Raw genomic sequence first — 23,732 nt, 5'->3', positions numbered from 1 at the left:
CCACCGCTTTGGAACACTTTCTTGCTCGTTACCCCAAATCCACAGTTACAAAAAGAGTATATTCTATTAACCATACTCTCCACTCCACTCTTTGTGAGGCTAACAAACCAGGTAGAATGAACTCGGATGACACTTTTTCATGGAGCAATCCGGTTCTCATTACCGAATACCCTGGAAAATGTGTTGATACTGTCTGGTCTCTTTATGCGTTAGGCTCTAAAGTGCATCGAGTTTGAACCTTATCACATCAGTCGCACAATACTGCAGGCAACAAGATCAGTCGTCAAGTGTTGGAAACCAGTCATCTTTATGTCTCGCAATGTGCAGTTAAAAGTCAACGCAAGCTGCGGCCAGTCAGTTAGCAAGCTTCATTAGTTTTAGTCATCAGTCTAGATAAACAGTTGAGGTGCCTAAAAAACGGCTGTCTAAGGCAAGCTACTCACGAACCACTCAGAACCGAAAAGGTTATAATAGGACGAATTCAGGCTGCCAATGCAGGATGCCGAACAGCAATCATGGAGCTTGTTTGTACACTAAGAAAAACGCGAGGATTTTGCTTGGAGTAGAACAAAGCTTTTCCTGACCGATTTCCGAGGCCTCGGCAGCGCTGAACTCAAACGGCGTTTTAATATGTGAAAAATGCAAAATAACCCTCTAAACATCAACCGCATCCATCATTGTGCATAATCCAGATTTCAGTTACTTTTGCAGTCGTGTACATAAATCTCGTGGGTTGGGCAGATCATAGGGATCTTCAAACTGAGCATCTTCCACAAGAATAGGGTTTCTAAGTTCCAGATCACTTCCGCCCTAGAATTCTGCTTCCTCCATTTTTCCTTGCCTTTCATCTTATTTCTGTTTATCTCTTATGCTCACATCTCATGCCCAGCTCGATGCGCCCCGAACTCCTCTGAATCCTCGCCCTAGTCACATTCTTTCTATATCTGTTGCTACGCAACTGGTTTCTCAGCTTTGCTCATGTCTAGTCCATGTTTGTGTGATGAAAGTAATCAGCTTTCCGCAGATTAAATAAGCTGTTTTACTTGTATCAAAGTATAGTTTAATCATTTTCCTTAAACATGAAAAGGTTGCTTGACCTGCTAAACGAAGACCAACTAACAGTTCACATAATTCTGTGTTAAGCGGAACGCAATACGGGTCATTTAAGGACAAATACTGGATGGAGTAGGCTAGGTGAGAGCAAAAAATCTAAGCAGTTAGGTGCTGCAAACCAACTTGTGATTCACTAAAAACATCACTACCCTAAGCAAACAGCTTTGTGATGACGTGTCAGAAGACTCATTTGCGCTGCCATTTGGAATTCAGTGAATTGGAAAGGACTAGAAATCGTGCAGTTACGAAAGGGTTGTCGGGAAGATGGAATGTGCCTTCTGGGGAAGTGTGTAATCTTGCAGTGGTTGGTTCAGTCATTTCCTGAAAAGTATCAGTGGAAGCTATATTGAACTATCTTACTGGAGGTCCTAATGTAATGGATTTTGAAGTTGAGAAACCCTGGGTGATGTGCAGCTTTTCGGTTTACAAGTCAACTTAGACATTCCTCAGAACACCCATCGAACCATTTATCCATTTTTATGGAAGGCAGCCTAAGCTTCTTACTGTATCTTCCCAGAAAATATCGAGAATTCCTGGGTTTAATACCGGAACATGTTCACATGAAGCTGTGTTGGAAACACGACTGTGGAACCTTTTCAAAAACTGAGTTTCTCATCGACCGATGGTCTTGCATCTGCACGACAGTTAGTCTCCGCTGCACCTTGAGTTCTAGATTTCACCTGCAAACTAGTGCGTTCTGCTCTAGCTAATCAAAAATATTTCGTCAAAGATGATGAAAGACGAAAAACCAAAAATAATGTGTTAGGCTTCCAAACGTGGTATATAAAACCATAAAAGGCATATCTCTGTTGGTGGTGTTTTTCTTCCACCGTTCTTATAATCCCTAACATTGTTAGCACTGGTCTCGTTTGAACAAAAATAGAGACAACTGCTGTGTGTATGTTGTTAATAAGTCGAATAATTTATAATTGCTGTTTGAGGAACGTGTTATGAATTATAAACATGTGAATTCGGTCCAGTTTGCACCGTAGTTTTGGCAATGAATTATTCATCTCGTAGGTTTGCAACTTCGACCAAAAATTCATAGCTTCTGCTCCACATCTGCCGGTATCCTGACGATATGAATCGCTGAACTCACTGCCGTCATCTATTTTTACTGTCATGTCACTAGTAAACTAAGCGCGCCGAAAGCATGTTCACACAACTCTAAAAGACAGATCAATGAATCATGTTTGTTTGAAAGACAACTAGGTTGGTTATACCGTGACATTAGTGTGTGCAACTGATGAGAAAGAGAACTGGCGATAACCACGCCACCCGCTGGTGGGCTAGTAAGTGCCATTCCTTAACCTCAGCAAACAAGCGAACTTTTTCTGTTATACTTGTGATTGGCTCAAAAGAAACTTGAAAAGAAAATCACGCATTTCTGAAGAAGGCTTCGCTAAGGCTGTGGTGCGAACATTTCTGATGTTGCAGACCTGCCTGCCGTTTGTGAAGTCACTAGGACCAAACGGTTTTGCACTGCATCTATTAAAATTTTCATGGACGTATGTGGTGTTGCACTGGTTTTGTTGCAAGATGTCTGGCAGTGATTGGGGTAGAGAAACCATAATTTTATAACTGTAACCGTCGGTTTCCTATCAACTGACGTGTTTCGCTGACCTGCGTGCTGGTGGTGTTTGTTGGTTTCCCCACAGTGATCCGTTCTTTAAGAATAAGCATGGCGAATGAAGTTCTCACCGGCTTATCACTCGTCCAGCTTGGACGTTATGTTTTACCATTATGACACCAGAACTGCTTACCCATTGTCAGTGCCATTAAGCCCAACTGTCTAGCACTTTTGTCGACAGAGCGTGGGTATGTTTCATTGGGTACGAATCAGATAACCATTAGGATCTGTTGTAATAAGAGACTTTTCTCTGGAGGATTATATGAACCCTCACAACTCATCTTATTATGCACATGCATATCCACATGCTCTTAATAGTTTAATTATCAAACTCTTGTAAATCCCTACCGATGCTCTATTGTGTCACACATGTGCATGTGATAAAAACGAAATTCGACTGGACTCTACCTATGGAATTAAGAACCCACATTGTTCGCACACAATCCACTCGTTTTAAGATAAACTGGATCCTCCTGTTGGTATCTATGGTGCGTTTCTCGTGTTATGTATATACATAATCTACTAGTGAAATATGTGCCACTGAAAATAGGTTACTTAATCTCTGTATTTTTGAACATTATTTCATGTGGTAGAAACATGGACTTCTTGAAAATATTATGGAGTCTTCCAGAGATTGTGACAGAATCTCATGTTCGTTAACCGAATCCTCTGACTCACGCCCTAGCATTTCTTGTATAGGTTTCTTGTAGATAGATTGTATAGATTTTAAAATACTCCGAATCCATTCGACTGATTTTCGATGGGAGTGTTGCCGCGTGCTAAAACGGGCGTTTCCAATTCATGCGTAATCTACGGTTGAATAGGGTGAGATGAGTTTGAAATTTATTGCAATTTCAGCCTTCAGTTTAGTTATTGCGGGCGTGAGCGGTTGCACACACACATGCATAACACAAATGGAAGAAATTAGAAGTTGAAATATTGTTTGGAAAATGTAGGGTTGTAAGGCATGTTGGCAGAAGAAAAAGATAATCCAGCAGCCTTTCTTTCTAGGGCAGCAGCCACATGAGAAGTGTTTCGTTGCTTCTTCCAGTTTGCATGTCTCAAGCTTTTACACGATAGTGCTGATAAGCTTCCACAGCAAGTTCTCCATTATCCAAGCTTATGCATCCGGATCATAGACACCTATTACGGAATCAATTTTTCACACTCCACCGTTAAATATTACTAGGCAGCATTCTACCGGGGTTGACTTCTGATACATACTGGGGGTAACTAGTGTGGTTCAGTAAGCCTGTTATATCAAAAAGTCTTCTATTTAACTATTGGCTACGATGTAGTTGCGTTGCGCACTTCACATAGAATGAGCTCTGTTCGCGATATGCGAGTTTGAACATAAAATTATTCTACCTCAACACAGTGCTTCAAGTTCTCTTACTTCAGAGCTGCTGCAGAATTTGGACAAAATATAGGATACATCGAGGACACTTTTATGTTATGCAGTGTCTTCCGCTGATTCTTCATATATTCTGGTGGTTTGCAATGCGGCACATCCAGATATATCTTGTACATATGAATTACGACAGGAAGATCAACTACCACTCCTTGATATTTTACTGACGTGGAAGCAAGGTCGTCAGTGTCGCAAACTCACACACAATTTAACCACACACAATTTAACAGTCAAATGAAATCTGTTCCATAGCTAGTATAATAGAACTGTGAATTGGCTATTCAGTGGACACTTTAACTGAGGAACTGGACCTTCCAAGATAAACACCCAGGATGGTTTCTGGGAAAACACCTCTAAACACCTCTAGTCAAAGGCGATGCGGCTAGTGGAGTGCTCACGAGAACATGACATCTGTAAAGATATCTCATGCTGCACCTCTAAGTGCAGTTTTACCAGTCATCTCTTCATCGAATGAGAGCATAAGGATACGTCCTTATCAGACCAATTTAGTGTGCGTGCGAATTTGTCTACTTCTGCGAAGATGGCTATATTGTTAAAACGACGAGACAAACGTCAAACCAAATGCTTTAGCACATATTGTCTGCTCAAACCGTTCGGTTTTTATCCAATCTTCTTGATACTGGTACAGGGTTGACTTTTTGCCGCTTTTAGACCCGTGTATGAAGTACAAGAGAGACAAAGAGCTTGTCTTTATACAGAAACATGTGACCTTCGATCTCAACCCATACTTTGAGTAGGGAAACAATTTGTACAGTCATTGAGTGTCACGTGGCCAGACAGTCACTTATCAGCAGATTTTAACCAGATTGACCTTTACACATACTTCTGAAGGACTCTTCAATTAATATCTCTAAGCCAGAAGGACAGATATCGAAAGCAAGATGTTCACTCAAACGCTATTGTTCTCCTTTTTTCGTAGGTATATTACAGACAAGTCTTAAATTCGCGTTTATTTCATATTGAGTCAGACCAACATATCTTGACTTCTGGATGAAACGCATGGAAGTGAGCTACGGTTACAAGTGAAACTTATCTACTTTTGGTAACACTGATTTGCTGTGGTAACATTTGGTTCAATTACGTAGGTACAAACTAACCCATAGTTTTCTATGCCATCCTAGCACACCAACCATCCGACAGGACAGAAGCCATGCGATCGCATCTGTGACTCGGTTTACCTTACGTACATCTATGGTTCAGTGGAGTAATTTTTGAATCTTCGTTTCTCTTCCATCGGTTCGGATTTATCCTTGTCCGGAATCTGTATGAATGGCTGAGCATCTTTGTCTCTTGATATGCGTGAGAAATTTTGCTCAGTTAGTTGGCCAGTGACTTGATTTTTAGCTCACAAATTGTGCAACCAGTTTCAATAGTTTTGGCTGCTACAGGAAGGGATAGGCGGAAGAAGGGAAAGATACACACGTTGGGAGCGATGGCCAACCAAGTACATTGACACCGAATGGTTCTGTTTGTTATATTGGGGATTGAGACGTATGCGGTAAAGACTATACATTTGATACAAGAGCACCACTGGCTACGTGAAATTATCATATCTGTTAGGGTCACTAACCATTCGCTCGCCTCGTTCCGCGGCCGCCATCCGAAGAAACAGTAGTTACCGAAGCGACAGACTTAATCCCTGAGTCTCTTCCAACACAAGGGCCAGATAAAGAAAGCTCTTCAATGTCAGCAACTATCAGGCATAAACATACATGGCTCAACCGGCGAAAATGCGAATGAACTTTCTCAAAATCCATCTGACTTACCTCAGAATTACCGATTGGATATTCCCACCAAACCCACGCATTGCTTTTGAGGCAATTATGACCAAATACAATTATACTTCAAAAGTCTTCCTCGGTAGGGGGTACGTCTCGGATGCGTGATGTAGGACGGAGCGAGTCGCAGCATTTTCTACTAAATACTTGGCAGTTAAGCTGATGTCATACAGGCGCCACAAATTTTAGAGTTTAGCAAACTCTGTACTGGATGTCAAATGTGAGGAAGTCATTTAGTCTTTTGCCTGTCTCGGGTCTTTTGATGGGGTTAAAGAAATTTTCTACCACGTCGATCGGTTTAACTGCGGGCATGAGGTTTGGTTTTGATCTTACTCATTTTTACAACAGGACTTTACACTTTACAGGTGTGAAGTCACACAGAACTGTACGGCAGAATTATTTATCTTATTAGCAATAATTTGTATTCCTAAAGAGTCCGATCCAAGTAGAGCAATATCTTTCGCGTACTCAATGTTCTTGAGCGAACGCCCGGGTAGCATTTGGTTCCTCAATGTCTTGGGGAGGACGTATAAAGAGGATAGAAGCAAAATATCGACTACGACTTTGAAAGGGAAGGGGAGCAGAGGCATTGCCAGCCGGACTCAACTGGATGCGGTAAAAGCAACGGAGGATTTGCACTAGAAACATTCCTCCATAGGAGTGGGAAATTGGTCTTTACAAAAGTCGATAATTTAGTAAGGACATCCATCATCGTTTGACATCGTTTCTGACAATCAGAGTAAAAGCAGATTTGCGGTAAAGAAATACGATCATTGCTTGTTGTCGGAAGGGGTTACAGTTCCAGCACTTGTTGCAAAGTGAAGAAGTGATTGATGAGACTTTGGCTAGAGCAAAATCCATCTTGATACTCGGAAATCAAACTCTACCACTGATGGATCAACCCGCGTACGATAGTGCCAGAGAATGCCTTGGAAACTATGATCCCTAGACTGCTGCAGCTGCTTTCTGAACGAGGTCCCTGTCTCCTTTTATGTTGTGTGGATATTTTGGAGCAGGGTCGTTAATTTTTTAAAATGCATGGTGCGGACCGTCTAATGCAGGCACTTTGCCGCTTCGAAGCAGTAAGACTGCACGCTGGGCCCCTGTCATCAATAGCAGACTGCTATCGAATTCCCACTTGGGTTCAACTATTCCTCCCAGAATGTGAGTTGGGGGGCCAAGCTGAACCATTCCTCAAAATGTTCATCTCGTCGTTCAAGACTTCTGTTGGTTGAGTGAAATTTCCGTCCTTTTTGGAGATAGTTTTGCTCACATACCCTGCTTCAACCAATTGTTCTGACCGGTTAGAACAGAGTGCGATTTATTCCTGTCGCAAAATTATTCTCCATTTTTAATGCTGTAGCGATCCGCCAGTGCTTTCCGACAATCCTCAGGCGTTTTATGAATCTAAACTTGGCGTCATGGTCGCCTGTTGCTGTTATGATTTTTCTGCACTGACGGTGCTGACGGTGATGAAATCCAGTAATTATTGGATTGGTTGAGCGACCTTGGGCAGACGTGTTCAACCTTGCCAATATTCAACAAAATCACTAATAAAAAGCTGTACCCTTCCAGTTCTGGAAGATCCTCAGCCTAATCAACCCTATATTATTGAGTTACTTTGACACTTCACATGTGAAGAACCGATTGGCTGTGCCGAATTACGTCTCGTGGTGAAAACGTGAATAAGTGAGCGTGCCTAAACAGTGCGGTGATCGAAGTCTAGTTGTGTGAGTGACAATCTTGCATTGAAGCTCTTCAGAAGACTCAATCGACCAATCTGAGCATTCACTAGAGCTAAGCACCACTGACACGACGAGTCACTGCAGTGGGATTACCAGAACCCCGAAGAGTAAGTTAGGGGACATCTGGGTTTGTCACGGGCGGTTTGAGATATATGATGGAAGCGGGGATTGTATACTCTTTTCTGAAGTAAAACGTGTATCGATAAACAAGGAGTACAAGGTCTGAATGAAAGCTACCTGTCGCAAAATTTAACAAAGAGTTCGGACAATAAAGCAGGATTGTGAAACATGTCCCTGGAAATTACTACTGGTTTATTTATATTTATTTTACTGGGCAAAAGCCTGTATATGGACGGTCAAGTGGGTGAGATCTAAATGAGTCAGCAAGACTTGGGCACGAGATTTATCAAGAAGAGTCAGTGAAAGAAGACCTGTATGAGCGACTGATACTTTTCGGTTGCCCAGGTCGAAGAACAGGATTTGGTTGAGGTACCACATCGTGGACCTCTGACTCAAAAATCTGACCCATGAGGCAGTGGAATAAGGTATGGGTTTTCTGGAAACCCTTGCCGTAGCTTCCCACCAAGAAATACTACCCATAAGACAGCGATTGTTGGGGTTTTTTGGGGAAATTCTTCCGGAGCCAATAATTTATTAGTTCGAGTCCCTTAACTGCAAGGGGCGGGCTTGGTCCGAGAAGGATTGGATTAAGACATACCTTCTGATAATCAGAGGGTAAGTCTTACGTCAGGTACCTTATGAGCATTACCAAATTCTTGGATTATAAAATTATTACGGCCGAACTGAACAATTCACTGGCTGTGAGGTTCATCTGTTAGTGATCCCAATGTTCGTATTTTACATCCGATTTTTTATATCTTTTCCTTCCTGGGAGGAAGGCAGCATAGTTGCATCCGTAAAAACGGACAAGCTGATCAGCTAAAGAAGAAACTTCACTGCGTTTTCACTTTTATCACAAATTATCACAGTTTCACCTCCCGACTCATAATACGATTTCGAGCAATACGGAGACTAGTTGTTTTTTGTTGGAATGCTCCCCGCCGACCTCCATGTTATGGCTGAAACCTAAGAGACTGTGAGGAATTTCATCATGGTTTGTAAGGATCGCTCATCTACTCCTGAGTTTCCCAAGTAGTATCAGTAGATATCCACAGTATTTCTACAAAAGCAAAGGACATAAATCCAGTCATAAAGGAGGCTCAAGTGAAACCCAGGTGAATCTTTCGTTTATGGTATACTACAACTGACTGTGTTCATAAAAGCCATCTTATCTTTCACCTGACAAGATATTCCAGATAATGCGCCCACCTGATGAGCTGGAAAAAGGGCGAACTCGGTCGTAAGATGTCGGAGAGTTTTCGCCAGCCTTATCAGTAGTTTCCCCTAAGAAATGGTATCAAATCAGGCTACCAATAGTTCTTACATTAAGTGCATGAATCAAATTTGAAGGATCTGCCCTTGTGTAATCAAAACATTTTTTGCATTATGTTGACTGTCCAGTTAAGGATACTGATCCCCAAAATCCATTTTGAAGGAATAGAATCCACAAGAACACTAGAATTTTGCTAATCGCTCGGTTGTTTTCTATTTTCTGGACACTCATTGATCGATTGTTCTCACTCTCTGTTATCCTCACATTTCGCCTGGACGTGTCACACACACTTAAGTTAGTCGCATTCCCCAATCACTCGCAAGTCGCTTGGGCAGACTTGTCCAGGTGTGCCACTTGAACAGGCATGTGCTGAACTGTGGTCTGACTTGCTTTCTCGTCGCGTTATCGAGAACACTGTAGCCGCTGTTTCGCTTCGTACACATAGTGGATGAATGTGAGCCAGAAGCTCGAATTAACCTAGTTACTTCTACAAGTCTTATTTTCGTCCGGTTCCAGTATGACAGAAGTTTTCTGGGGTCCATTGAGTCAAAGAAGTATGTGGGATCTTCTGTTTAGCAATGCTACTGTTGAAATTGACATATTGGTGTAGTTAGCTTTGATCTTGCTATGGCATTTTTAATTGTGGTAACTCTGACATGCAAATCGGTGGCAGTTAATGCGTTATTTGATGGGCCCCAAGGTGAAAAAGCAGTGTTTTCTAGAGGTGTTTGAAAACGACCTCAAATTCAGTAAGATTGGTCCTGTTTCTCTCTGTGTCTGCATTTGTTAAAGGCGAGTGTTCATTGATTTTTTCCTTATTGAATAGTGGTTGCACGGCATTGCTAAAAACACACCACGCAGATGTAGGAGTGTAGACTGCGGATCGCGTAGGATCAGTTGTGTGTGTTTAGGCCTGTCTTAGCTTGTATGCAAAAATGTAAAGACCGTTTGTGCCTTGGATGTAACTGGTACTTAAGCCAAATGTACTCACACATTGCTTGACACATTATTTGCTGGCTCCTAAATCGCTGTAGACTGGATGTAGAAACCCAAAGCTGAAACTGTAATCACCTGAGTAATATCACGTGGCTGAACGAGTTTGGTTTACATACGCTGGAGTGATATTGAATTTTATTTAGATAATGGGATACAGCACGTGCATGACAAACTGAGAGACGGTGTGTGTGTTTGGTTTTTCAGGTGACTTTATCAATTGTAGTGTATCTTTTTGCAAAATTTGGTAATGCTGAATCATAAAAGCCGTTAACCTTATTGCAGTCCAGTGCTAAATTAGCAAACGGAGCAGATACTGACAAATAATAGTTTGAGTAGTCGTCTGCGTAAATAAGATGTAGGGATTTGTTTTTGCAGTAAGCGGTTGCGTCAAACTTAAGCTTGCAGTGCTTCTTTTAGTTTATTGAGTACCCGAAATCCGAACCCTCCAAATTTGAACACTATGATCACAATGATTATACATTTAGCATAATGATTGTTTTGTAGCTATGATTTTAATGATTTGATTAGAGAGAGGGGACACACCCTGGGAAGAGAGTAACCACCATTAATTCAACAATTAGTAGATTATATATGGTAGCCCACTCCGGCAAGCAGTACCCTCCAGATCCTTGCTTATTGTGGAGGATTTAGACGGACAGAAATCGTTTTGCGTTCTAAGATGACCCCTCACAATTTGATGACACTACTGAACTTTGCCATTCAGTGAATGCGACAAAACTTCATCCTTCGACACAGCAAACAAGCACAACCAAATCTTTCAACAGGTTAAGCGGTGAGAAAATAAGGCGACACCCACAAAGTACTTACACCACCTAGATCCTATGCCAGCTATCGTTCCAAGTCCCTCGGTTACAGAACTAACGTCACTGAAGAACCACAAGCATCAATACATTTTATTAGTTGGTCTTCTAGTCTGTCATCGAGATAATTATTATTGACCCAGTTTAAAACGGGCAAAGATTTAACCTTCAGCAACAGCTTACGATACTAGCGCAGTTACACGTAAAAAATGGCAGTCTGCCGAAAACCAAAAAGAATGAGTACCAACAAAAAGATTAATTAAGGGTCTGACGGAAGCAGGCTACTCTGTGATCACGGTCAGTAGCTGTTCGGTTGGACTTGAGGCTGTTAATATCGACGGATTTTCAGACAGGGAGTTTGCGTTTGATATATTGGAAGGCAAGTAGTTAGTGTCATCAAATTCCAGCCAAGGAAGAACGTAACGAGACTTAGACAATTGGACAATCAACCTTTTAAAATAAAAAAATACGTTTTAAGAAAAAAGGGTGCGAAAAAATATGATCAAAGCTCATAGATAAGCAGACCTAGAACTGATTGGTTCGTACGTAGTACATAATGAAATAATGACGTTGGTCCCCCCTTGAAGACTGCATGAACTACAATGTGGACACTACTGGGAACATCAACAGGCTGTAAACGGGAAAGCATACGTAATACAGGGGCTCGTGGGCTTGGAACTGTACGTATGTAGGTAGCCATAGCACCAGTGCCCCGTTGGTAGCGAAACCTGCTTTACAGTGGATTTTAGATCAGCAAGAAGAACTACTACATCATTCACTATAAAACATGTTTCGGGCACGTGCTGTTTGGTTAAGTCAAATTTCTTCTGGGTAATCAGTCGTCAGGGTATTACTGTATTGGCGAAAATGATGCAGGAACGTCAGTATATGCGACGGACATAGAATTCGGGTGATTTGTGCTCTGAACAAGACTTGCACGGACGATCAGGTAGGTAGCCTAAAAACGAAATTGGTCAGGACATTTTAAAATAGAGTACCCCCCAGACGCTAGCGTCTATTCCAGATGGCGTGGTAACTAATGACTTGACATCGTGAAGACAACGCAATACAAAAACCGAGTTTAAGATGTTTCGTGTTGTGGAAACTTACCGATTGGTTGAATGCCACCGTTATAGTGTTTCAAAAAGTCAACGCCAGTCAATCATAGAAAAGTCTAATGTGCTCGGATAACACAAACAAAAGAAACATGTTTTTAGTACTACTACATTGTTTGCCTATTCTTAACAGAGATGTTGGTTCGCTTTATTTTCATGCTTACTATTAAATCTACATTTAGACTGTCAGTATTTGAAACTTTCCAAAGTAATGAGAATTTAGATGTACTTGAATGACCTGTGAATGACGTGGTAGTAGTCCGGACTGGAAACCATTAAACGCCTAAAGTACAGCCATTGCATGCAGCACTTCTAGCTAATTCCATGTTGCCCGGCTGCTGACCATGTTGTTGAATCGTACCAATTGCACGAAAACCATCGAAATTCCAACAACAAAAAGTATCGTGATTAATGAAGGGCAATTCAAAGGTCACTCAGCTGACATGTTTGTTTCATTTACAAAGTGTAACCGCACGTTGCGTATTTGTTTGTTTCATTTAACAAGTATAATCGCATAGTGCGTATTTCTTGGCATTCCTTGATGGCATATATTCCAGGGATGTCCCTCAGATTTAAAGCTTCTCCCATTTATGAATAGGTGTGGGGCTGATTGCTGAGAAAAAATGGTTGCCTAAGGTTACCAACTTGGATGACTTATGGAGACCTGTGTGTGCTGCGTGGTCCTCCCAGCACAGTACATTAATAAGCAGGTGAAGATAAGAGTGACAGCTAAATGAGTGCTTGAGAAAACTTGATGTTTTGAACGGACCGTGGTTGTCAGGACGATGGAGAGAAACTGATAAGCGTTCAAATCGAAAAATGTAGTATTAGCCAAATTAAGTACACGTAGATTGTCAAACGTTTGTTTACTGTTTGTGTCTTCATCTTATCAACCCAATTTTCTCATTTTCAGATGGAAAGGCAGTCTATACAAACTTGTCTGGATAGACTTACTGATCTACATCACGGCATACTACATCCTCAACCTATCTTACCGATTTGCAATGAATGACAGTCAGAAGCGGTAAGTCTCATTAAAGTCACCGCTCCCAACGTTTTTCATTCTTTCTGCTCTGGTACTCAGCAGAAGTTGCACCCCATATGCGGCAATTTTCAGGTTTCCCAAGTAACAGAGGATGTTTTTGGGGTTGAATCAGTGCGAGCACTCATAAGCCAGATGAAAGACGGGTCTCCCTAGTTTATCGATGCTTACTGTTGGTTGAAGTTTGAGCTGCTCGGCACTACATTACTTCATGGATTATCAGCGAAGACTCTGTATAGCCTGACCACTTAAGGAGATTGCATCAATTACGATCCAATGTGGACATTAACAGTTCTTGTGCAGACAAACAGCATGGTACCATTCTGTTTGACAAGAATGGTTATAGCAAAATTAATACAGTTTTGGATGACGGAAGTGATTTTCTGCTGATTCGATCAAGAAAAACAACTTGACCGATTAGGGGGGCGCGCACGGAATATAATGAAACAATTACTGGCTAAAAACAGTTTTTGAAACATTTCGTAGTCTCACACCCGGAAGCACAAGATGGGCACGTTTGTGTGGCCCGCCTAATTTGCACGAGGCGAGAATTCACTTCAGACCGGTTCCTCTGATGACAAGCACACCTTCAAGCGAAATGGCTGAGCGGTTGGTGAATGTTATGGAGCTTACTGAATAGTGTTGATCAAATTTCAGCTTGAAAGGTGGTTCCGAAACTGTCGAAAAAATTGAGGATAATGGAACCTCTGATACTCACCTAGACGCTTCTGGTGTGCAATCTTTTTCACATCTGTTCCACTCAAAGAAGCCACTGAAGTGACAATAATACATGCGCATTTTATGTCCACTCCTAGCAAAGTTACAGAATCCCTTGGTAGTGTGTACGAAAGATTTACAATTTGTACTTGATAGACATTTTCATTAACGGATAGATGGTGAAGTTTGAAGCAGTCTATTAAACCCCATTTCCGCTGATATGTGATATTTCAACGTCATCTCTTGAGGATAAACGACATTGAAAAATTGCACTTCGACAGTCGATATGCAGACGACGCATTTAGAAGTTCAGTGATTCCCAGCACCCACACCCGAATGGTCTGCACTCGCTTCACAATAGGTTCAGAGGAAACCAACTAACTTGACTTTCTAAGTGTGTCGGTTTTTCGGGTAACGGATGGATTGATATGGATATCTTACCACAGGTCTTCCCTATGCAGATAATTGCGCTTCAAGACCCTCGATCCGATTAGCTGCTAGTGGGCAGTTGTGTGCGGAGTATTTGTATGAGCAAATACAATCTGTTCAGGCAGAGCGTTTCCACCAGGATGTTTTTACCTATACGAGTGTCTTGAGGTAAGTGAGTGCCCCAGTGTTATTCTACGGAGGTGCTCACCGTCGATCGCTTTGCTGCATCCAGTTTGTGTCAAAGAAGTTTACATTGAGCCGACATTCAAAGAAGTCAGTGGTCGGATCTGTCGTCCTTCTCCTACTGTCACATTATTATGTTTGTCACAAATGACACGACTGTCGGTTTAGTTTGTCAGGGATTGCAAATATGTCTACCCTAAACTGATGGACACTTATTAGTTGACCAAAGAAAATGTGGCCATATGCACACATTCCGAATCTTTCGCATGGATGTGATTTGTTGAGGGATGGGGAACCCAGGCTTGGAGATCTCCCCGTAGGACTACTGTTGCATCAGAGGGCCGCTTCGAAGATGGCGCTGCTTAGAAGGTGCAACACACGGTATTCTTAAAGAAGATCTCTTTCTTCTCTCTTCTCTTTCCGAACAGAGTCCTTTTCTTAAAAATGAGCCAAGCGTTTTCAGCATGTGTATGCTGTGCAAACAGGTGGTCAAAAATTTATAAAAACACGATGGGACAATGGAGCTAGAAAAACGGCGGTGCTTATTCCTAAAGCCCAACAACTGCTTCGGACTTTTGAAAGCCACATCGCTCATATCACCAGCATGGAGAGTGTTAAATAGACTACGAAGAACCAAACGCCCGTAAGCATTCTGATTCACCGAAAGAACTAAAGAGCAACCTGGACCTAGTCATTACCAAACCAGACACCTGTGAAGATATTGTGGTTATAAGAGGGATTACGCATCAAGACCAACTGAGCCACTATGATAAGAAGGCAGGATTTTATGAGATATTATTCCTTAAGACCAAACCAAAAGGATGAAATTGAACTGACCATGTGCTTGAAGGAACGTAGAGATCGACTTATTTTTACTTGCTCAACAGCAGAAATTCCAATGCAACCGATTGTTGACATGATCAGTTCCCCTTGACAGGTTATATCACCGTGTCTGGTTGCACATTTTGTGCTGTCGTCTGCCTGACACTTCAACTTGTTGACTTAATAAGACAGATCGATGTGAACCATAGAACCATAATTTCCTTTCAGTATATCAGCTTTTCAGCCATCTGGCACGAGTACTTTTTAATCACCGGAAAATCGGAAGACATTGGGGATACATTCAAACATAGGGGGATTGCCATGTTCGGTTAGTTTGAGGACTATGCAGCTACACATTGAAGGCAATAGCTTTGATGCACAAGCACCACTGACTGCGAGACAGCCATTTCTGCCAGTGTCGTCAACCATTGGGTTATGTGGTCCGCATCCAGGAGAGCGGCTGTTGTCAGTCCCGCTGGGTTGGTTGGTTGGTGTTTTCATACTTCGTTTCCAGGCCATGCACTGTCCATCATTCGGTCGTTTCTACTCGGCGCAGGGATGGAAGAAAAGTGCTATGTCAGGTAGACGGTCTTCTTGCATACGAAGTATATGTCCTAACCGTCGTAAACTATGAAACTCATCTATTTTGAGAAAGTGATTTTTTGTTAAAACCACCCGAAATACCTTAGCATTAGTAGTCCGACGTTCTAATCAAACACATTCAGTGCTTCGAAGACACCATTGGTTAAACAGCGAAAGCTTTCCTTCGCTCTTTGCGTGTAGAGGCCATGTTTCTGATCCACAAAACAGTGTGGATTAAAATGCCACAGTCTTAACTCTTGGTGATGTGGTGAAATATTGGTAGCTCAGGTGAGTTTATTGGTTGTTGATCAGATAGCTGTTGATCTGTTCGCCGAGCTTGGAAATTGGCTTGCAAACGTTTCGTCACCATACGAGGAGACATCATCAGTGCGCAGTTTGGTGGGTACTTATTCCTTGCCTGTGTGTGTTTATATAGCAGTCAAAGGCTAGCTGTTATCTTCTGACGTGATTGGCTACCTGAAGTGTAACGAGTCTAGTGAATCTTGATGCGTTGTGGTCTCTGTTCCTTTGTGTTGATTGGTTATCCCAACGGCTTCTTATTTTAGCAGCTTGNCTTGATTCGCATTGCGTTGTGGTCTGCCGTTATCGAGTTTGATTGGTTGCTTGTACCGCCCGATTTCCTCCACCGTGGCGGTTGGTGTCCCTGCGTCCGCCGGTTGGTTTGGTGCTTTGATTGGGCGCCTCCTCCAATCCAATTGATTTGTCCGTTTGAAGGACGCTAACCTGATTTTTGTATGATTTCCTCTTATGGTCGCTTTTGCAGCTCTAAGTGCTGTGGTTCTGGCGTTCTCTCGTTCTTAGTGGCTGGTAAATGGGATCAATTTCGATGTGTTTGTTGATGGCTTCTTCGGTGGAGTACCACGCCTCCATAAATTCGCGTTCTCGTTTTGTTCTTGCTTGAGCCAGTATGCGAACGCCGTTCCAGTCGAACTCGTGTCCTTCTTGGTCTTTGTGTGCGGAGTTGAGGGAGAATTGATCGTGCCTTTTAGTCGCGAGTTTGTGTTTATGTATTCTGGTGGAAAGCTTCCTTCCTGTTTGTCCTACGTACCGTTTGTCGCAGTCCTTGCATTGGATCCTGTATATGACATTGTTCTTCGCCACTGGATCTAATTTGCCCTTTGGTCTTGATAGTGTCCTCCGCAGAGTATTCGCAGGCTTGTAGGCGACCATTGTATTGTGCTGTCATAGGAGCCTTGCCGTCATTTCAGCGGTGTTCTTGGTGTACGGAAGTGTTTCGGCTCGTGATTCGGCCACTCCTCGCTTCTACGGACTCCCGAAGGTACACAAAGTATCAATACCTCTCCGGCCAATTGTATCACTTCCTGGATTAGCGACCTACAATCTTTTGAAAGAACTATGGAAAAGATTTAAGCATCTCATCAGTGGGTCTCAACACTCAATCAACAAATTGGGACAATTTTGGAGAAACTAAAACACGTAAGCATCGATCAGGACGAAATAATGGTCTCATTTGATGTGAGCTCACTATTCACGTCTGTGGACCTGGATTCGGCTAAGCCAACTGTGGCCGAATTATTGGACAACAACGGCACGCCAACTGGATCACTGGAGGAAGAAGACCTCTGCAGATTACTCGACCTATGCCTGATCACACATTTCGTGTTCAACGGAGAATATTATAAACAACTACGAGATGCACCAATTGGATCGCCAATTTCAGGATTCATTGCAAAAGTCACAATGCAAAAGTTGGAACAAATTGTGTTGCCCGATATAAATCCCAAAACATGGATCCGTTACGTGTACGATACATTTGTGATCATCAAAAGGAGCCAACTGCAACGAGTGAGCCAACTGTTACACTTCAGGTAGCCAATCACGTCAGAAGATAACAGCTAGCCTTTGACTGCTATATAAACACACACAGGCAAGGAATAAGTACCCACCAAACTGCGCACTGATGATGTCTCCTCGTATGGTGACGAAACGTTTGCAAGCCAATTTCCAAGCTCGGCGAACAGATCAACAGCCATCTGATCAAGAAGCAATAGTCTTAACTCTGCCGTTGACATACAGACTCATGTCACATCAGCATCACAGGTATCGGAGGTTAGAAAACGCTGCCCTGGTTTCCTCGACACATAAGTAATTTCATCTTCAACCGGTTAGGTCCACTGGAACTTATACAAATGTCAAGGTAAACATATATTTACTCCGTCGGTTGTCTTGCCTGCAAGCATGAGGTTTGGGTGTGATCTCAACCAGTGCTGTAGAAGCGCTTTACACATTCCAGGTGTGAATCGTATTTCTTAACCGTGCAGCAAAATCATTAAGGCTATTTACAATGGTCTGCATCGTCGAAGGTTCTGAACCAGGGAGAGCAATTTTGCCTGCATGCTTGTGGATGAATGTCCCGCGCGCATTGTTAACCACTACGTTTCAGGGGCAGGCGGAGAAACTTCAAGCAGCACATCACTAAAATGTTGAGGAGGAAGCGTACTGGAGGATAGCTCCGTATCACACCACTGAATGTGTTAAACTCAGACATTGTCGTTGACTGGTCTTAATCCACGGGAGTTCGCATGCAATTCCCCTCAAAAGGATATGAACTTGGATGAGTCACCCTTGATGGTCAGGTACCGCCAAGTTTTCTGACGACCAAGAGAGAGTTTTCAGAGCAGGGGAAAACTATCAACGTAGGAAGTTATAAATACTGGCGCTATTGAAGAACTTGTCTCAAAGTCATGGTATGTATATGCATTCCCGGCCAGGAAGAAACATACCTTGTTTCTCGCGCGGTTTCCTCTTCCGGTGGTCGATTAACTTGAGCAAAATGATGTCAGAGAGCAACGGTTACCAGAATTGGGACACGAAGGGTTTTACATGACCGTTCACAAGGGCCGCATCACCTTCTTTAAAGAGTGCGGGGTGCATACCATCCGGAATACGTGCAGCAATTCGTTTAGGAAGTGATATACCACGCTGAATTTTTGTTGTTGACAGTGGGCTGATGTCATTTCATTCAGGCTCACTGGGTTCATCCAACGACTGTGTTGACGGGGACCAGTTTGACTGTTCTTTAAAGTATTCAGGCTATTGATGAAGACGGAAATTTTCTAAATAGACTGCTGTTCCTTATTTTTTGTATATTCTTCTGCTGACATTTATCTCTTTTGGCTGGTTGACCGAATCAGCTGAAGGGCACGGCTGTTGCTTGCAGCGGAAACGTTACCTATCCCTTGGGCCTTCACAATTCGCCAGAATTCTCTGTCATTATTCAAACTGTGTGTGCGCCATCACGGTCGCTAGCTGCTGGTATGTCATTTTTGGTAGAAACAAGTTCTGCTGATCTCAACCGTACCCACCGTTAAGTTAAACCAGTCTGATAGCTTCGGCAGAGAAGTCTAAAAGCTGAGAGCATAGTTTCATCAACTCGGTTCCATGCAACTTGTGAGCATGACAATGCGCTTCCAGTAACTTTTAAGCCATATCAACTCAATATTCCTAAGCTCCTGAGACTTCTCAAACCTGGTGAATGGAGTTGCTTTGCCTTGGAATGAGTAAAGCTGCCAAAAATCTAAATGATAACAGGGCTCCCACAGTGATGTGATCGGAGTCAAGTTGCGTACATCAGATGGGACGTCCGTCTATAATTGACGCTATTTACCGATGACTGACAACCACATGATATATCTGCGTCCATAAATGTCTTGCGATTGGTGTCCTCAAAGTAACCGAGTGTTATCGTTTGTGCTGCAATTTCATAGTGGCCATAAATAGAAGGTGATTAGCACACTACTCAACAGGTCGCTTCATATTATCCTTCCACTATTCATCGACCCCAAATCTAATATCTACATTTGTTTCTTCCGGGCATGTTCATCCAGCTTTGGCATTCATACCACCCATCAGGATTAATGTAACTGTTCTTCTTGCTGACCAAAGCAGTCTCGACAGGTCTCGTCCTTCTGAGTCTCAGAAATGCAGTGGGGGCATGCCAACACGAAAAATAAAACCCTTTTGACGCGTCAACCTGCACTGACCTTAATTGAGCCAGACGACGGCCTGGCGGAAAGAAGATAGTTTACTAGGATCCAGTCCATTGAAACTCTGACAGCCCTGCACTTGAGTACGAATCTCACACCACAGATACCACCAGCCAGGATCGCCAGACACTCCAGAAAGGGAATGTGGAACACCTAAGCGGCCTGAGGTGCATAAATTATGTGGGGACTTGTATGCGGGTTTCGGAGACAGTATACACAGGTAGACCACAGTTTCGATAATAGATACCTGTTGCCCAATTCGTCAGGGTGTACGGACAAGAAAGGCTGCGAAGTGGATCAAACACTTGCAAACTACTAAGGGATTATTTACTTTAATCTTAGTGGGCTTGGTAGGGGATTGTCAGGCTAATTGACCGCCTTGCATCTTTCGATGGATGCGAAGGCCGAATGAGTGAAGGCCGGTGAGCAAAGAGCCGCAGGGGAATTAGCACAGCCACCTCCATAAATAAGGACATTTTGATCGCCTGAAAGAAATATTTTAGTGCCTTCACACCCACAGATGAAATTATAACTTTACCTCCAGACCATCTCCTAATACGATTTCTTGCAGTACGGAGACTGGCTGTTCTTCGTTTGGCTTATTCCCGTTGAACTTCCTGACCTGGATGAGTCTTGGGGAACTGAGCTAAATCCAGTAAATCCTGCAGGATCACTGTAGCGTCAACCTCGATCACCACGTCAAGGCAGGACGCCATAAATTTACTTTATAAAGCCCCGTTATTCCGGAACACGCAGCTGCTTGAAACTAATGCCTATCTGTACACATGTGTAGAAGTTACAATCTTTGAAATAAGCCTATCACCAGGTTGTCTAGAGAAACTCCCTGTAACCTTGTAACGTTGTAACCCTGATGTAGAGTTTGGTTCTAATGAGGTCACCGCTAGACTCACTGATCACCGACACCAGTGTAGCTAAACGTGATGAAAAAGAGTTGATAGACGATATATTAGACTTCGTCCAGTACCATAGATATGGTGACGACGAATATTTGCGTTGTCGGAAAAAGTGCAATTTGGATAGGCCTAAATCTATTTCGCTATGTAAAGCGGAGTGAAAAATCATGTTTCCTTTTTGGCCCTACCGCTGACCAGAAGAACTGATGGATGAATACAAACAAGAGGTGACGGCCTGTTCGATGATTTGTTATGAATTCAAGCGCAGACATGGCACCACTTTCTTGGGTTGTATGATGCAGCTTTTGTCAAAGCAGACTAGAGAATTTTCGCTCGCCCTGGGAGATACAGGCAAATCTGTAATTCTATTCTGGCCTACATAGAAGCAACGGGACAATCCTTTGAGCAGGACATTGCTGTTGTGCCAAGTGACTAACAAGCAGAATTTCTTTCTTCCAAGTATGCCTTAATGTAGTTGCTTTACTTTTATTATTATTATAACAAATGCTATACTCAGCAAGGCGACGTCTAGGCCAGACTTCCGAATTGTACATCACATTTGCGACCTCACGCTTTTTGATCTAAAGTATTTTAAAAATGCCCTCATTTAGGTTTGAACAAAATAAGTGCCAATCTGGCGGCGAAAACACTTGCTTCGTATGCACTTGCGATATGATACGAATGAATAGGTATCAGCCTAAATTGCGTTGATGAAACAGATTTTGTAATCAGATGAAATATTGATTCCGTCCTTAAAGGTCAATGAATTAGCGGCTTGGGAATTTGTGCTATTGTGCTGCCCCTCATCCAGGAAAAAATAAGTTAATTTGATGGAGTGCAATGTGAATGGTAAACTATCGTTGACCCTCCTTGACGAAAATCCCCGTTATCGACCCAAATGGATAGGAGCAGGCTGGGATAAGGAGGTCTCCAATATTGCCAAAATTAACATTTGTCTATTCTGATTCATCCTTACTAAATGAGAGTATACTGTTTTGCTTCGCAATGTTGGCTTTTCATGGTCTCTGAGAGATATAATCTCTGCTGCGCAGCATGAAGGCAACATCTTATCCCCCCAGGCTTACGCTTGACAGCTCGATATTTTATCCAGTTACCCCTTCAATGGAAGAACTCACTGTTATAGAAGTGGTTGTTGTGGGGCTACTTTTTTTCGCAACGTCGATTGTTAAGGATTAGAGCATGGGCGTTGTAAACGCATCATTTAACTGTTTTATTAAATACCCTTTTTATGGTATCTCTCTCTGCTCTCACTGTTTTAAATGAGTAACTGGGGTATGACAATCCTATGCAAACAACTTTCTTACAAAGAAGAGTTCAGGAAGACTACAAAAATAATCCTGATACATTACACTGTGAACTTCACCAGGATATTCGAGGACATTGTGGACTTTTGTGAGAAGACCAAAGGGGATATCCCAATATCCTTTCTTCTTGGTTTCTTCGTTGCCGGAATTATTTCACGGTGGTATCGGATGTATATGTATATCCCTTGGATGAACGAAGTTGCGCTCCACGTGGCGGTGAGTAATCCTAGTGAGAATGTTTGTATCGTTCATCATAAATCTTGAACTGCTGTTGTGCATTAACTTGTAGGTATATGCATATACGCTTGAGTGACATCGGACACGTATTTAACTGTCAATAGTGGTTTAGCATCTGGGCACGCCCGCCGAAAAGCTAGCAGTCTACGCAGAACTCGATATTGTGTTGTATGCTAGACCATGAATCCAACATAACCTCGGTGTACCATAGGTAGGCAAGCACACAAGTCTCTCGTTTTGCAAGAGACTCACCTGGAACCCAGATGAATCATTCTTGTATGATGTTTCAAGTAGAACATAAGGTTGACGGAAACTTGGGGACTGAGCCTAATTTATGAACCTCAAGAAGGGCGAAACCGGTCGTGCGAAGTTGATGAATTTTTAGCAAACTTATGAGTGGTGTATTACAACACATATATGTTTAGAAGCATAGGCACTGCGTTTAAAAATGGGTTATTTGCGTGCCCATCAGTTCAGCGATGTTTCATTGCAATATACAATATGGTGTAATAATAACAGTTTGAAGCATAATATACACCTTCCATCCAAATAAATTTAAATTACTCGTAGCTACCTGTGTCTGCTGAGTCCGAAACATTTGAGTCAAAACAGACGAACTGACCACATGGCTGCGACTGGAATACGATTTTACCGTTAGAGTGTATCTTCTTGAACCCTGAACTCCAACGACACTCCTTCCACCACTGCATGTCTCATTCAAGACGTTCTCCCCTCCCTATCCTATCACAACTCCAAATCCCTGAAAGCTTTTTTCCCCGCTTATTCCAGTGCAATCTGATATCACTGAGGGGTTACCAACTGGGTAGGTGGATTGGTGTACCCAATACTGACAGACCTAGCTCCCTAAGTGAGAAGTTATAGATTGAAAAGCCACCTTTCTTGTGGATATGGATGAAATGGTTAAAATGCATGCGAATTTGGTTTAGTACTTAAATGCTCTTACACTATCGAAATTGATTAATTGTTTTAGACACAAAACAGAGACCAAATATCGCACCAGAAGCACTGAAGAAGGAGGCGAGGTGTGAATTTTTGGATCAAAATGGAAAACCTCTAAGATGTTCCGAGCAGTTCAGTAGAAACCACCCTATCGTTGTTCATTATCGGTCCGTTAAAGAGTTTCACCTCACACGTAGGATACCTGCGTGCAACCACCCAATAGATTCGATTTATGGTTGACTGGAGTCTTGGGCTAAAACCTTACGAACTGACTGCCATTGAAATGTTGCTCATGAGTGGTGCTCCTGAATCACAGATTTGTACATTCATTCAGATCGACTTCCAAAGTTTTATGACTGATTTCCATATTATTACATTTTGTACTATTACTGTTATCAACCTTCATGCTAAAAGCAACATAGGCAGGAATCTGTAAGTGCCCTTGTGTCACTTGCTGTGCCAGCTGAAAG

The 23,732-nt window shown here is 42.5% G+C and overlaps 1 protein-coding gene across 1 annotated transcript in view; it reads left to right on the top strand.

Moving 5' to 3' along the window:
- The window catches only part of T265_06972 (hypothetical protein), a gene marked incomplete at both ends in the record, with an annotated part of 64,527 nt that overhangs the window by 1,357 nt on the left and 39,438 nt on the right, over window positions 1–23,732 (top strand). The window contains 2 exons of the mRNA XM_009172378.1: window positions 12,937–13,047; window positions 22,128–22,281. Coding sequence (XP_009170642.1) covers window positions 12,937–13,047; window positions 22,128–22,281 — 265 coding nt within the window. The remainder of the gene's footprint in view (window positions 1–12,936; window positions 13,048–22,127; window positions 22,282–23,732) is intronic.

Source organism: Opisthorchis viverrini, assembly GCF_000715545.1.
Source record: "Opisthorchis viverrini unplaced genomic scaffold opera_v5_154, whole genome shotgun sequence".
Lineage (NCBI taxonomy): Eukaryota > Metazoa > Platyhelminthes > Trematoda > Opisthorchiida > Opisthorchiidae > Opisthorchis > Opisthorchis viverrini.
The sequence above is the reverse complement of the archived record's forward strand: the minus strand, read 5'-3'. Positions and strand labels throughout refer to the sequence as shown.